This window comes from Myotis lucifugus, unplaced genomic scaffold, assembly GCF_000147115.1.
Source record: "Myotis lucifugus unplaced genomic scaffold, Myoluc2.0 scaffold_68, whole genome shotgun sequence".
Classification (NCBI taxonomy): domain Eukaryota; kingdom Metazoa; phylum Chordata; class Mammalia; order Chiroptera; family Vespertilionidae; genus Myotis; species Myotis lucifugus.
Genome location: NW_005871116.1, coordinates 895,093 through 911,433, shown reverse-complemented (window position 1 = coordinate 911,433; position 16,341 = coordinate 895,093). Strand labels below are relative to the sequence as shown.

At 48.8% G+C, this 16,341-nt stretch overlaps 1 protein-coding gene across 2 annotated transcripts in view; it reads right to left on the bottom strand.

Moving 5' to 3' along the window:
- The window catches only part of RAI14 (retinoic acid induced 14), a 119,010-nt gene that overhangs the window by 88,406 nt on the left and 14,263 nt on the right, over window positions 1-16,341 (bottom strand). For both annotated transcript variants that reach the window (XM_023754967.1, XM_023754968.1), the window contains exon 2: window positions 15,339-15,421. In XM_023754967.1, coding sequence (XP_023610735.1) covers window positions 15,339-15,374 — 36 coding nt within the window. In that variant the 5' untranslated portion in view covers window positions 15,375-15,421. The remainder of the gene's footprint in view (window positions 1-15,338; window positions 15,422-16,341) is intronic.

The following is a 16,341-nucleotide window of genomic DNA, read 5'->3' as shown; positions in this document are numbered from 1 at the left end:
AATGGCTAAGCCTCCCTTGGAGAGACAGGGCTTGGAATGTGAATCCCGTCTCCTCTACTTGCTGCAAGTAATACAACTACCTGGAGCCAACCGCGCCTCCTGACACCCCAAGCTGCTAAGCCCGGTAACAATAGGACAAAGAATCTCCGGGGGTGTCTCTGAGTCATCAGCAGTCGGAAAAGCTTGCCAGGCAACTATCTGTAGAGCCAGGGCTGACAACGACAGAGCAGATGAAACCTCACACTTTAGGTTGCACCAGAATCGCCTGGAGTGGGGGGCTTTGCTGGGCCCCACTCCCAGAATTTCTGGTTAGGTGAATCTGGGGGAGCCCAGGAATGTGCATTCCTAATAAGAACCCAGGATGCTGATGGTCCAGGCATCACACCCTGGAAAATGACTGAAGAAAGGAACCGCTACACGTTCTCCAAAGAACCAGCTCACCGGGGCAATTTAGTGGCCTTGCCACGGCCTCGGTGGAGGCCACCAGGTCACTGCTGGAGCCGGAGACGTAGCGGTGCCACAGGTTGCCGCCTTCTCCCACTTTGGGGTCAGACGGTGCAAACTGTGGGCCCGGGCACCAGAGGCTGCCTCGCCCCTGAAGCTTACGCCTCCGCGCCCCTTCACTTGGCTGGGTCCCTCCAGAGCCTTGCCACGTGGTCACATTTTTGTTTTCTGTAAAATTTGTAAAGTAGAATCTTCTGGTGTTTTTAAAGGAAGGGTTCCCATGTATTTCTGCTTAACACTCAGGCCCCACAACACTTGGATCTGCTCTTGGAGACCTCCTGCTCCTGTTTATATTCCGGAATCTCTTCTAGGAAGAGAAAAACATTAAGAAACTTCAAACATCACAAACATGTTTAGAACTTGCTTTTGTTATTTAATAATACTAATAAATGAAACAGCTTTCTTTACTAGATGTCTGTTTTTATGGCTTTGTAATACGTACCCCAAAAATATACTCAGCCAATTTTTTTACTATGTACTTAAGTGGTTTCCGGGTTTTATGTATTTAAAAGTGTCACCGTAGAGAATAGCCTTAAAGTTAAGCATTTTTGCCCATCCTATTTCCTCAGTTCTCCTTTAAGTAGCAGTGTTGATATGTAGCATATGCATCTGTTTTTCACTTTTTGCATTATAATGTAATTATAATATTATAATATAAAAATTATAATGCATTATAATTTTGCAACTTAAATCTCTCTCCACTTAATTCATTATATGCACTTTCCCAGTTGCTGCATAATTTTTAACCTTAACATTTTTTTAAAATACATTTTTATTGATTTCAGAGAGGAAGGGAGTGGGAGAGAGAGAAACATCACTGATGAGAGAAAATCACTGATTGGCTGCCTCCTGCATACCCCCTACTGGGGATTGAGCCTGCAACCCAGGCCTGTGCCCTGATGAGGAATTTTTAATGACTCTAGAACTTTCTTCACTATGGGTGTAACATCATTTATTTGCCTACCCCTCCAAATTATGAGTTACTCTTCATTTCCCAATAATATAGATAAATACAAAAACTCCATTTTTAAGATTATTTTCTTCACGTAGCTTCCCTTAAGTGGGCCAAAAATGATAACAGGGGTAACCCGATAGCACTGTTTATACAACACAGGTTTGTGGCAAAGAAATGAAATGTGTGACCAGGGTTTGCAATGGGCTGGAAGGTATCTGAGCCGCGAACATTCTCGAAGATCATGAACTAAGGCCACAAACTAAGGCCATGAACTAAGGTGATAAACATGTCGGTTCTGAAGGCTCACGTGACCATTCTGGAGAATTCTTCCCCAGCTACGATAAGAGCAAGTTGCCCCGAATCTTTGACGAACTTCGGCTAACTGACTCACAAATGTGAAAAACGGAATGGTGATGACCTCTGGCGCCTTCCAATGAGGTTGAATCAGCTGCCCCATCACACCAGGGCCCAGGCGCTGCTTGGTTTCCGGGACGGGGTGGCTGTGTTCCTAATCAGTAACTTTCGGGCCCTTTTATGGCCAAAGAGAGATGCAGCTGCCGGTCGGTAAGCTGGGTCTAAGTTTAGAAGTTTGCCCACGGAGCACAGGCCAGTTAACTACCCTGCACCAGGTCCACGTTCAGGACTGGCCCGGCTAGTGTGGTTCTCCAACCACGTAAGCTAACGAGCTACCCATTGATACAAAATAATCTCACAGCCTGCGTGCGAAACAGGGACACAGGTGGGCTGTACATAAGCCAGGCCCCCAACAATGCTCATTCTTGTTCCATAACACCATCACGAGTGGCCAGGAGGACAGGCAGTCAGACACCCTAAAGCAGGGGTCCTCAAACTTTTTAAACAGGGGGCCAGTTCACTGTCCCTCAGACCGTTGGAGGGCCGGACTATAGTTTTAAAAAAAACTCTGAACAAATTTCTATGCACACTGCACATTTCTTATTTTGAAGTAAAAAAACAAAACGGGAACAAATACAATATTTGTATTTGCATGTGGCCCACGAGCCGTAGTTTGAGGACCCCTGCAAAGGAAACCCACCTAGCAGCCTCTCTGAGGGAAGTTGTCAACACTGAGCAGAGGGGCAGAGGGGCAGAGGCAGAGGGAGCGACGAGCTGTCAGCATTGCACGCTGCCCTTAGTCATTCATTCAACACAGTGCCTGGTGCGGGCGCTGGATGCTGCAGACACAGCAGGGGTGATGATCTCATCCTGCCCACCAGGACCCGGACTGCCCCTCCCACCTCGATCCACGTGCTCCCGGTGGGGGGAGGGCGGGGGTGGCTTTCCAAATACCCTGGAAAGGACAGGATCCACAGGACCAGGCTCCCAGGACTGCGGGACATGCCTACCCGCTGAACACGCGGCCAAGCTTACCAAACACCCCCCTTCCAGCTACTCCCAGGCACAGCCAGTGCCCTCAGACCTGTCCCGGGGCCAAAGCCACCACCCAGGGGACGGCTGTGCCTGAAACCTTCAGAAGCACAGCCAGCCTGGGCCAAGCCATGCCTTTCGTTATTGCAAAAACAGAAAACAATACAAACATTCCTGAAGTGTCAGGTCCCGATTTGCATTCCAGGTCCTCCTCTCCCCAAACAGGTCTAACCGCTTTGCTCTCCATATCCTCCCCACTCCCCACCCCCCATCTCGGGCACAGAGGCTCCCAGGGATCCCTGCGAACCTGGCACCGGGCTGGGCTGAAGCCTGCAGCGGTCAAAGTGCACCAGCGAGTCTCCTCGGCCAGTGGCCACTGGAAATTGTGGGAAGGGTTTGAAAGCCGGCTCCGGCCTCTAGGTGCTGGGCTGGAACCTCGTGTGTCCCCCCAGCGAACACCTGGGCACACCAGCAGCCGCTGTCCTTGTGTGAAGGCGTGGCTTCTGGAACCAGAGTCCCCGGCACAAGTCCCGCTTCCCACTTCACCTTCGGGATCTGGATGCGTGTCGTGGGTTGAAATGTGTCCTCCCATAATTCAGCTGTTCAAGGCCTTACCCTCCAGCACCTCAGAATGTGACTTTATTTAGAGATAGGGGCATTGTGATTAGTTAAGATCAAGTTATTCTGGAGAAAGGTGGGCCCGGAATCCAGTGCCGATACCGTGAATAACCTGGTTATTATTAACAGGAAAGGAGCAAAGGGGACACTAGGTGATATAGGCATGCCATTTGTACAGCGCTGCCAGGAAGCGCAGTTAGCATCTCCAAGTCTATCCCCACAGGCCGCTGGGGGAAGGGACTGGACAATGGGCGCATGCCCAGTGAGGTCTGGGTGACATGGGGAAATGCCTACCTATCGGTCACACCTGGGAGCGAGTTAGTGGCCAAACTAGGCCTGGCCGCTGCAAGGGCTTGAAATCTGACATGCTTAACTCCTGGACAAAGAATCTCAATATCTCTCTCTCTCTCTCTCTCTCTCTCTCTCTCTCACCTAGCTCCTGCTTGTAGGGGCTCCCATGCCCTGCATTCGCCCACGTGGCTCACGCCCTGTGGGACCCACACAGTGGACTGATGGGCTGGATCCGGCCTGATGCCACACAGGACTTAACTCCCCCTGGAACAGAACTCAGGATGCTGGTTTTGCTTTTAGTTCTACTAAAGCCCCAGCTACATATTTTCCAGGACTGGCTTAAGGACAACCCGAGGACTACAACTCCATGAAAATAAGGCCTTTTCCCACATCTCATCCTCCTGTGGGGGCCTCCGGAAGTGCTCATTCCAGTGGCACCCTAAGAACCCCACTCCCACTAGTGAAAGGGCAATCTCACTCGTATAATCTTCCAATAACAATATGACTGGTGTCCTTGTAAACGGGGGAAATTTGGACAGAGAGACCCGCACAGGAGAATGCCAGGTAAAGATGAAGACAGAGATCTGGTGATGCATCTCTAAGCCAAAGAACTCCGCAGATTCCCAGCAAGCCACAGAACGAGGAGAGGGGCTTGGAATAGTGTCCCTCACAGCTCAGAGCCACTGACCACCTGATCTGGGACCCCATCCTCCAGAACAGTGACACCCTAGAGCTCTGCTGTTTCAGCCACTCCGTCTACACTCCTTTCTTACAATAGCGATGGCGAGCTGACAGCAGGTTACTATGCCAGTTTTCTCATCTGTGAAGTGGGGATAAGAATGGCACCTCTCTAATAGGAATAAATACATTCCAATGTGTTAACTTGGTTAGAATGATACCTGGCACACACAGAAGTGCATGTGAATGCTAAATAAATATTCTCCAAACCTTCTTTCTTAATCAAATAGATTCTTACTTGCTCGCTCACTCTCTCTCTCTCTCTCTCTCTCTCTCCCCTAATGTCTCTTCCCACCGAGTCGCTGGCTGACAGGCAGGCGCAATCAGAAGCCCACACCCGATTTCTCAGGAGATGAAGGGCACGTCCGCGGGCCGGCACGCCCAGAGCAGGCTGTGGCCTCTGTGTATCAGCAGGAATCTGGATTTCCTCCCTGCTCTTCATCCCACACCCACTCCCAGCGCCACATCCTTCCCCTCCCCAGAGCAGCCACCACCCTAGCCTTGGCCTGAGTCCTAGCCCTTTTCTCTGCACTGTCTCTCAAAATCCCCAAACCAACCTATCGCCCACAATGCAATCTTCAGAACTCCCCCTCCCCCATCCACCCCATCCGCCCCATCCGCCCCCAGCCACCAATGCTGTGCGGAGAAGTCCACCCCACCCCACCCCACCCCCCAATCTGGCTTCATTTCCTATTACTTTTTCATGGGCATCTCCCTTGTCACTGCATGTCCTCCCCTCACCTCCACTCGTGACCTCCCCTCACCAGGACTGGTTTCCTCTGTTAATCCCAAATGACCCAATCAAGTGTGCCCGCCCCAAACGACACTTTTCTTGGAAGCCTTCTTTAAACTCCCACGGTATTTATCTATTTATCGCCTGGGCTCCTGACTTTGTTTGGAATGACACAAGCCCTGTATTGCTTTAATTGTTTCATGCATGTTAATCACAGTGTCTCAACTACACAGTAAACTTTTTGAGACCATTCATTCATCACACGCTACTGAAAACCTACGAATGCCAGGCATCGTGCAAGCCATCGGGGTAACAGGTATCCTTAGCTGCCATGTATGGAGAATTCACTGTGTGCCAGATTTAACCCTAGTCCTTATGATGACGCTGTGAGAGAGGGCTGGCCCCACCCTGGTTTACAGATAAGAAAACCAAAAATGAGAGAGATTATGTAACCTGCCCAACATCACAGAGGTGAGAAGAGATAGAACTGGGACAAGATAGAAAACAAAGCTGAGAAACAGTATAACTGATGAGCTAGAACCAGACCCCAAGGAATGAGGACTGAAGCGCTGCCCATTTGGGAGATATATGGCATATATCTGTATAAAATATATGACAATGTCATCCACATAATACGTACATAATAACTATACTACAAAATAATAACTATCTGAAGGCAAAGCTGTTCAATGCACTCATTAATGAGTTGGATTAGATAGGGATGGCTACCAAGTTTGTGGATGACTCAATGTGATTAAGAGTCAGAATGTAAAATGATGCAAAAACCAGAGCAATATACTATTTATCGAACAAAATTAAATTTAACACATTTAACTAGTAAAATAAAAGCTAACCAAGGCAGCGCCCTGCATTTGGGTTCAAATATCCAACAGCACAAGCACACAGAGAAAGGCAAGGCCCCGCCAGCATCAGTAGAAAAGAACCGACAATGAACCCAGCATGAATCAAGAGGGAACGTGGCTACAGAAGAAACAGTGCCATCGTAGGTTACAGTCATAAAGCAACATGTCTGGGAAGTGGAAATGCCACTATTTGAAGGTGTGGGTTTTGGTGGTTTTTTTGCAACAAATCTAATGTTTTGCGGAGAATTCTAAGCCCCACAATTTTAGTGTCAAACTAGCACATATCTTCAAATAAAGTCGATATAATTAGGAATCTTCATATTTCACAATTTCATAAGCTGTGTGTTGACTGAACACCCCCCCCCCCCACACACACACACACACGCACACACCCAATGTAACCTATAACTAAGTCTGTAATGTATCCTTCCAAGGCTGATATCAGCCCCAGCCGTGGTATGAAGGTGTGGGATCAGGTCACCACAGTCCCTACCCGTGTGAGCAATCCCAAAACGACGACTGCAAATGGTGTTAACGCCACGTCCTATCAAACCAGGTCGCCTAACCTATTCCTGGACGAACAGGAAAAGGCTCAGGATAACCTAATGTCACCAGCTGGTGACACGCAGGAGCAGCTTCCATTTCGAACCCGGAAAAGGCCTTTAACTTCACCCTAATCAGCATGCTGCAACGGGCATCCGCCAACAGGACAATGGGGAACGGGGCCAATATTCACTTCTGGGGTCCAAGTAATACAACCAACAGCACTTGGCACGTCTTGGTCCCCCAACTCCCAGATGAGACTCATTGTGGAAACTGCCAGTAGCTAAATGTATTCGTTTCCTGAGGCTGTCACGATAAAGTACCACCAACTGGGTGGGTTAAACAACAAAAATGGATTGTCTCCCCGCTCTGGCAGCTGGAAGTCCAAGATCAAGGTGTCAAACGGGCTGGTTCCCTCTGAGGGCTGTGAGGAAGCGTCTGCTCCATGCCCTTTTCCCAGCTTCTGGTGGTTTGCTGGGTGTTCCTTGGCTTACAGCTACATCACCCAGAGCTCTGCCTTCATCTCCTGCTACATTCTCCCTGACTCTTCACATAGTTTCCCCTCTATGCATGTGTGTCTGTGTCCAAATTTCCACCTTTTATAAGGACACAGGTCATATTGGATTAGGACTTCAATATGTCTTTTGAGGGAAGGGTGGCAATTCAACCCCTAACACTGAGCTTATCTTCAGTATCCATCCCTCCTTCCCCTGGAGGTTTACCTGGTTTCATGGCTGCCAGGTAGAGAAAATGTTTTCCTGACTCCCTTGCAGCTAGGCAGGGGCATGTGCCCAAGTTCCAGTCAGTTCCATGAAAAACACCCTAGACCAGCACTGTCCAAAAGAATTCTAATGGAAGATTTTGAAGTTTTAATTAAAAAAATTAAAAGGAACAGATGAAATTAACTTTAATACATTTATTTAACCCAACATGTCCAGAATATGAATACTGCAATGTGTAATTATAAAAAAATTATTAAGATGTCTTACTCTTTTGCAGGGGATGTTAAATCTTTGAAAACTGGTGTGTATTTTATTCATATAGAACATCTCCATTCGGACTCGCCACATTTCAATGCTTCAAGGCCACAGGGGGTGACTGGCCACAGCAATGCCCAGTGCAGCTCTGGAGGGCAGCAGAAGGGCATCGCACAGGGACCTGGTCCGGGACGAATCTACGGAGAATGCTGTCACGCTGGCCCTCGCGTGCTTGAAACTTTTACTCGAGAAGAAAACAACTGCTATCTTATTTGATTTCAGGTGTTTTGTTATAATAGCTTATCCTGTATCTCCATAAATATGCCCACTGGGACCTCACAGGAGGAGCGTGCGGCTGCTCAGTTATGAAACACCCCTTCGAAGAACGGGCGGCTTCATGAGGTCCCACCGACTCCCATGAAAAAAACCCTCCACAAATGTAGCCAAGTTTGAAATAACTGCCATAGCAACAGTCTCAGCGCTGGGAAATGCAGCACCAAATACACCCACCCAAGGAGATGTGGGCCCTCAGCCTTTTCTTCTATTCTTCTACTCTTCCCACATTTTAAATCTCTATGCTTCCCGACCAGCTAGCCCACTGGACAGCCCAGGGGGAAGGAGGGAGTAAACACCATCAGATCATTTGCCCTCGTGAGAAAATGAAAAATAAAATCCTCCCAGGCAGTGCTTCCCAAGAAGTGAAAATAATTTCTTTAATGTGATAAAACTAATAACTGGATAATCAAGTTGATCAAAATATGCTGACTTTCCTTGTTTAAAAGGAGGTAGGGACTCAAACACAAGGAAAGTCAAAGCTAGTCACTACTGGCATCTTCACAGACAGAGCTGGCCTTTCTATAGCAAAGATCTCTGAGTAGAAATCCAGCTGAAAATCTCCAGAGTAAACTCAGAAGCGATTTCTATTTCGCTCCCTAGGAGAAGTTACACACAAGAATTTGTCAAAACAAAAAACACCAAGGTCAGCAACAGTTTGAAATGATTAGGAGGTAATTAATTCAGGGGGGAGAGATAAGAGGTATAACCTAGATGATTCACTGCCGTGCGGATGATCAGATTTCCCACGTTTGGGTACCAGATTCCGAGTTTCACATTGGCCTCCGCTGCCGCTGGGATGGAATCAGGTTTAACCAAGAATTCCTGGAATGAGGGTCTAGGGCAGTGGTCGGCAAACTCGTTAGTCAACAGAGCCAAATATCAACAGTACAAGGATTGAAATTTCTTTTGAGAGCCAAATTTTTTAAACTTAAACTATATAGGTAGGTACATTGTTATTAACTTAATTAGGGTACTCCTAAGGCTTAGGAAGAGCCACACTCAAGGGGCCAAAGAGCCGCATGTGGCTCGCGAGCCGCAGTTTGACGACCACGGGTCTAGGCTAACTAGAAAGAAGCTGTGACCCAGTGAGCTCCATCCAGAAACAGAGGTTTTAGGAGCTCTGGTGGAAGAGCAGAAGTAGCATTTGCTCTCTCTCTCTTAAGTCTGAAGTGCATTTACCTTCCAGGAAACAAACAGCCCGAGTTTCCCCGCCCCGCCCCTGCCCGGGGAAGGACAGCGATATTGGTGAGCGTGGCCACTCCGGACAGCACTCCCCATGATGTAAAACCATTGCCTGGGTCTCCACACTGAGGACGATAGGGCAGAATTCATTGGATTCCGTTTGAAGCTTTGGATTCAGGAATGCGGGTGCCCTGTGTCAGCAGGTGTGTGCGTGGTGAGCAAGTGGAGGCTGGGGTCAAGGAAAGTCCCGGGTTCCGATCTCGCTGCCATTTATCAAATGTGTGACTTTGGCCAAATGACTTCCTTTCCCTTGGACTTTAATGCCTTCCTCTAGACCTGCTATGATAACAATACTCTTTACTGGGTCGAGTTTTGTAAACATCACATGATAGAGAGCACACCAAGGCGCGGTGCAGTGCCTGGCACATAGTAAACATTCAATCGGTGAGAGCTCTTCTTACTTCTGGGGTAGTAGGTCAGCGGTCCATGCGTGCTCACTCTTGCTATGTCAGGGTCACCCACTGAAAATCTGGGGTTTTCTGGTCTCTCCCTAGCAGACACTGAAGACAGCCCCAGGGAGCTGAAGCCCATCGGTGTGCATGCTCAGTGGGGGGTGCCAGGGCTTCGGAGAACTGCTCTAGGACGAAGGCATGGAGGTATGTTTGGGGTTGAATTGTGCCCCTGGCCCAGACAAAACGTGAAGTCTTACATACCTCAGAATACGACCTGACGTGGAGATGGGGTCTCTACGGAGGTGATCGAGTTAAAATGACGTCGACAGAGGGGGCCCTAATCCAGTAGGGCTGGTGCCCTTTGGAAAAGGGGAAATTTGAAGACAGGATTGCCAGCCAACCACCAGAAGCTGGGGGAGGCTGGGACAGATTCACCCTCAAAGCCTTGCCAAGAACCAACCCTGCCAACACCTCGGCCCCAAACTTCTAGCCAGAGCCGTGAGACAACACATTCCTGCTGTTTGAGCAGCGAGACTTACATTTCTGGCAGCCCTAAGCAACTACACAAGGTGAAGTTAGGCAGCAAACACATTCCCCACGGAAGAAGGGCTGACGAGCCCCGGAAAGTATGCGGCGTGACACAGACCTGCCCGAATGCCTCTCCAGAAGCTGAGCCCCATGCCTCTACCCAATAAGGTCACCTCTGATGCAGCTTGAAATCAGGTCTGAGCTTTACAAGGGAATGGGTACGGGCTCCTCTGTCAACGGGCACACTTGGATTTTCAACCCTCCCGTCTTCCTGCGTGTGTGGGGTGGGGGAGGGAGGCTTGGGCACGTGTAAGAACTTATTAGAAAGGACTAAATCTTCTAGAAAAAAATAAATTGGCAGAGATGTCGATTATTGACCTTCATGAGAGCTGCTCTCCCAACAGGCCAGGAACTGAAGCGCCTGTCTGAGCAGGATGTGTCTGGTCCCTCGGGATCCACGGGCTGTGTGCACGTCTCAGCTGGAGGCTGCACCAGTTAATGACTGCTGCGTAAAGAGTACCATCAATTGCATCTCTCAGGAGCCAGCCATTTTTAACTGGCTGCTTTGATTTTTTTTTTTTTTTAAGGAATGTCCGGTGCTTCCCTATTACAACAGAAAACATAATTGGGAACAAATCTTTCATCCAATTAAACGCACACCCGCAAAGTCAACTCTGAAGGCCTCGGGCGTTTCTGAGAGGCAAAGCTCAAGATTTGTGACAAAGATCTTCCCACCCCATTTCCCATGCCTCAACCTCCACCCATTTCACTCACGGCACCAAAAATTGGCATTTACCAAGAAATTCCAGAAGCCTGAGCGTTTTATTAGCAAAGGGAAATCCCAGCCTTCTTGGCCTGCTGGCTCATGCTGACAGCTCATTTTTCCATGCGGAACCACGTACTAGTTGCTGCAGATATTTAAAGAGGTAAAGAACTCACTTTCAAACTGTAGCCATAAAAGATATAAATAATGATGATTTAGAACTCTGTGCTCATTTTATAAGCATCAAAGTCAAGTACACCCCTTCTTAAAACGAGAATGAAATATTCATCGTGTTCTTATTAAAAGACTCAGAGCCATGCCCTGGGCACGCTCCTGGGCTCCTGAAGTATGACAATGTCAAGGGCAGAAAGTGAAGGCGGTCACCAGGGTGCTGCATGGCTGGCTCCATGCACTCCGCTCCCCTCCTCTCCCACTCACCCTTCCAAATCCTGCCCGTCCTCTACATGGAAGAAGCCTCCTCGGAAAGCTCTCCTGTCCCCAGTGATTCTCTGAAATCCCACAGCACTGACCACCGAGACCCCACAATTTAACAACTGGCTTCTACCATCCAGACGGTCCCTTTAAAGCTTATAATCTACACAACTTGAATTCTGCCTTAGTTATTTCTTCCATGTACTTTTCCTCCTCCCACCTCCCTTCATGAGCTTCTTTAAGACAAGAACCATACTTAACATTTCTCTTGCATTCTCTCTAGTACAGCCGTGGGCAAACTATGGCCCGCGGGCCGGATGCGGCCCGTTTGAAATGAATAAAACTAAAAAAAAAAAAAAGACAGTACCCTTTTATGTAATGATGTTTACTTTGAATTTATATTAGTTCACACAAACACTCCATCCATGCTTTTGTTCCGGCCCTCCGGTCCAGTTTAAGAACCCTCGAGTCAAAAAGTTTGCCCACCCCTGTTCTAGTATCTAACCCACGTTTAAGGATGCCCAGAATAAAGTTATAAAGGAGACCTGGAAAATGCCATCCACGGGAGAAGGACCAGTGTGCAGCTCCATACCTCTCTTTGGGGGGGTTCTCTGCAGGCTCCCAAATACGTTCAGGGATTAAAGCAACTAGACCAGTGGTTCTCAACCTTCCTAATGCCGAGACCCTTTAATACAGTTCCACATGTTGTGGTGACCCCCAATTTCATTGTTACAAACTGAACATAATTAAAGCATAGTGATTAATCACAAAAACAATATGTAATGATATATGTGTTTTCCGATGGTCTTAGGCGACCCCTGTGAAAGGGTCGTTCGACCCCCAAAGGGGTCGCGACCCACAGGTTGAGAACCGCTGAACTAGACCATGACATTATGTAACCACAGTCCACAGGATCGGGTCATTCCCCTGTCACACTCCCATAAACCTGCCCTTCAGGCGATGGTCGTCTGAGTCAACTGTTCCAGAAAGCTCAATGGGATGACATCGCTCCCGCACGATGGGCCTGGAGCGGCAGAGGGACCTGAAGCCCACCCACGGGGCTTCTCGGGGCCACGTGTGTCCTTCTTCACTCCTGGGTTTTGCTCTGGCGGCCACGAGCCGGCCAGGCTGCGACCGCCAGGCACAGGGCTGAAACGCGATCACAGCAGCGGGTCACCTGCCTTCTTTCTGAAAGCACGAACAGGAGCTGCCGTCCCTTCTTCCTACCAGCCCCCCCGCCCCCCGAAACACAAAGAGCCCTTTCTCCCAGCTGCTCCGCTCAGCCTCACACGGAAAGTTTGATGGCTGATGGTTTGGGTTCATGCTTTGAGAGAGACCACTCACTCCAGGTAAAGAAGATCATCACTGGGCTCATTTAACTGAACATAAACTGTTTAACGTTTACTTTTCTTGTAACAAGTGATTCCATGTATGTGCATATACATACACAAAAAGAGTCAGACCGACAGGCACCCATCGAAAAGCAAGCCTCCCTCCCCGGCCCACCCCCAGCTGTTTCCCGGATCTTCAGGGGCAGCAACTGGTACCTGATTATTCGACCCCCCAGACCTTAGATACTTTCCCGATCCCCCATTTTATCACGGGTTTCTGATTAAGAGAAAAGGATAAATATTCACCGAGCATCTCCTGACCGCCAGGTCCTAAGATGTGTGTTTACTTACACGAGAACATTTAACCTTCACAACAACCTTTTTTTTTTTTTTTTAGAGAAAATATCAGCCTGAAAAGGTTGTTGTTTCATGACAACAGCTTTTTCAGGCTGATATTTTCTCTACTTTTCAGAGGAGGAACTTGAGGTTCAGCGAAGGTAAGAGACTTGCCCAAGGCCACACAGCGAGGCCCAGAGTGGCTTTCCCAAACGACTGCCTGGATTGTCCTGTTTCGTAAAATCAATCTTCTGCCAGATCTGTTCCTTCAGGGAACCTGGGCTCTGGAAGCCGCTCCTTTGGCACAAAAAACTGGTTGGTTGTATGACACAAAACTCTAAGAAGCCAGACCAGTTCCTGTGCCTCCCTGGGCCTCAGCTTCTTCATCTGTAAAGTGCGCCTAACAAGAATGCCTACCACGCAAGGTCACAGCAAGGTTAAATGAGTTCCCATAAGAGCCGGGCAGAGCACCCACCGTACAGTGAACATTCTAATGGTTAGTGACTACGGTCACATGGCTCAGGAACACACTGGGGTCTGCAAGGGCTTTCTTTCTTGTTTGTATCCCCTGCCTTTGGCTGCACAATTGCATGGCTCTGGGAAGCAATTTGGGGTGCATTTGGGGAGCCCCTGGCTATTTTCTGGCCCCATCATACCAATTTCCTCTCTCCCTCCCCAAAGCTCGCTGCACTCACATTTCCTCTCAGCGCGCACGGCCAAGTGCACAACGCTTCTGCTGCCAAATCCCAGAAGCTTTTAATAGTATTATTACCGTGATTTCACGTTATCATGGAAATAGTTCCGTTTTCATTTAAAAACTAGAATCCAGCAACACCCTCCCTATTGCCGCAGGTTTTAATTGTTTAAACCCAAAGTGTATATGTCTCTCATTTACCCCTGCCCCTGTTCGGGTATCATGGAACTCCAGACTGATTCAATTTCGCTCAAGCACTCTCAGCCGGTATATAAGGGAGCACCCCTTGCCCCCCCCCCCCACGACTCTCCCTGAACAGAAAAGACATTTGCTAACCTGGCCACACAGTTTTCAAATCCATATCCGCTCAACTGGGCAGCATTTTCCATTTAAGTGCCTTTTCCTTCCGAGCAGAAAGCCAAATGCGATCTCTAGGCTCCAGGGTTGTATGGCCAGCAGAGGAGGGGGCTGAGGGAGTTTCTGGGGGGCGGTGGGGGGGCGCGTGCCTGAGGAAGTCAATGACCGAGGCTGTCAATGGCCAAAGGCTGGCTGGATGCCTCTGCCCCAGTCACTCACATTCTGAGTGCTGGTCAGCTTACCTGAAGAACGAGAAGATGAGGCCAACTTCTCCCTGAGAAACCTTTCTGGTCTGACTTCCTTCAGGCAAGATAAGAGTCTGCAATCACCCCGCAAGCGTCTCCTCTGGTTTGGGTCTTATCAGGGCAGTAAGTTAATGTCACGATGCAACCTCAGGAGATAAGCTTCAGCCAAAAGGAGGGTGTGTGTGTGCGTGTGTGCGTGTGTGTGTGTGTGTGAGCCATAACAGTTGCAGCCTCTACTTATCGCAAAAAAGTGTGGTTGGGCCCAGCTGTCATAGAATTCACGCAAAGCAATAAAATCCAGGTTCACCTTTAATTACCTAATGTTAAAGGACAGCCAAGCAAGCCCATTATGAAAATGATGTAGCCAGAATTCCATCAAAACCCTTCCATGAATTCCTCCTGCTCAACAAATTCTGCTGGAAGCATCTGGAATGCGGCTAATACCAAGCTGGGATTTCAGCAGGGCTTATGAGGCAACCTTTTAAGATAGCATTGTGTATAATCCCGCTGCTATGCTATATTTCTCCATTTTCTCCTCTGGGAGGCTGTGTTTCACAACGCTGACATCACAGCCGGCTCCTCCAATCCAAAGTCTTTTATGATGAACAACAAATGAGTAAGAAGCCCAGGAATTCAGGGGGAGTGAAGGTAAAGCAGCACTAGATATTGTTTTTACCATAAAAGCCCTAACAGGAAGTTCAGAAGAATTTCTTAAGGCTCAACACGAACCATGCTAAGACGTAATTCTTTAACTACCCTCCTAAGACTAGCTTCCTCTGAAAATCGGATTTGGGATACTTCAGAAATGCTGAGGTTTTTACTGATTTCTTTCCTTAAGATGTGCAATTCGTTCCTTTCTCTACTGGGCCCAGACCCCAGGAATTTAAAAATGTCATTTTGGAAAGCTATACACACACACACAGCAAGGAACCCAGAGCTGGCCATTCCCGAGAGCCACCTGAGCTGGGCCCAGGGACACCGGCTGTGGCTGCCCGGCCCGGCGCCTCAGCAGTAGGAGTGGAGGCTGTTTCTGACCTCCGGGCCCCTCCAGAGTGTGCGTCACCGTGTACTTACGTCGCTCTTTCTGAACTTGGCTTTCAAGCTCTTCATGTTCAGTCCATTCAGCTTCCAAAGCTCTAGGGGAGACTGCTCAACACCTATGAGAGAGAGAAAGAAAGAGATCAAGGATCGAGGTTTCCAAATCACCCCACGGGCACTCCCTCCTGAGGGGATACTCCCTCTTGAAGGGATACTCCCTCCGGAGGGGATACTCCCTCCTGAGGGAACTACAACTTTGCACCATGCGCAGGAGCTTGGGGCTGAGTTAGGAAGGCAGTCAGAGCTAAGATGTGGGGAAGGACATGTTTCCACCCATGACAGACTACTTACACCCTGGAACCTTCTGACATTTTCAAGTGAACCAAATCTTGACATGTTACCCAACTTCCCAAACATTAAGAGGAGAACAACTTTAACTACTCAGCTGTCACCGTACAACACACAGTGTCTGTCAGCTGGACTCATTCCTCCACACCCTCCGTGTGATCACTACACCATCCACCGCCTTTCGAAGGGTCACCACAGTGCAGACCGATAAGGAGGCAGTGGTTCATACCCCAGATGCCACGCATTCCCTGTTTATTTTCCTCAGTGTGGTTTCCCCCCTCGCGGGACAACCATCGGAAAAAGCCAGGAACAACAAAACCTCCCTCAGCAAATACCTCGCCCCTCAGGAGGCCACTTGAAACAACGAAAAAGACTCCCCAGGGCCTTGTGGGACCCAGCCATTCCCAGGTGGAGCTGAAAAGGTCTTAAAATCCCCTTATTTCAGAGGGGTCTGTGGCCCCCGGAAAGTGAATGTAACTTTAAGTATGTGTGTACTTTTTTCAGGGAAGAAAACAGTTTTCATCAGACTCTGCAGGGGGGTTGCCACCCTTCAAAAGTTAAGACCACGGATGGGGTCTGAGCCCCTCGTTCCACAGAAGCAGAGCCTCGGAGAAGGCAGGACACTTGCCGCAGCCGCAGCGCCCGCTTGTGCTAGAGCTCAGGGCCAGACCCCAAGTCTGCTCGTTGAACG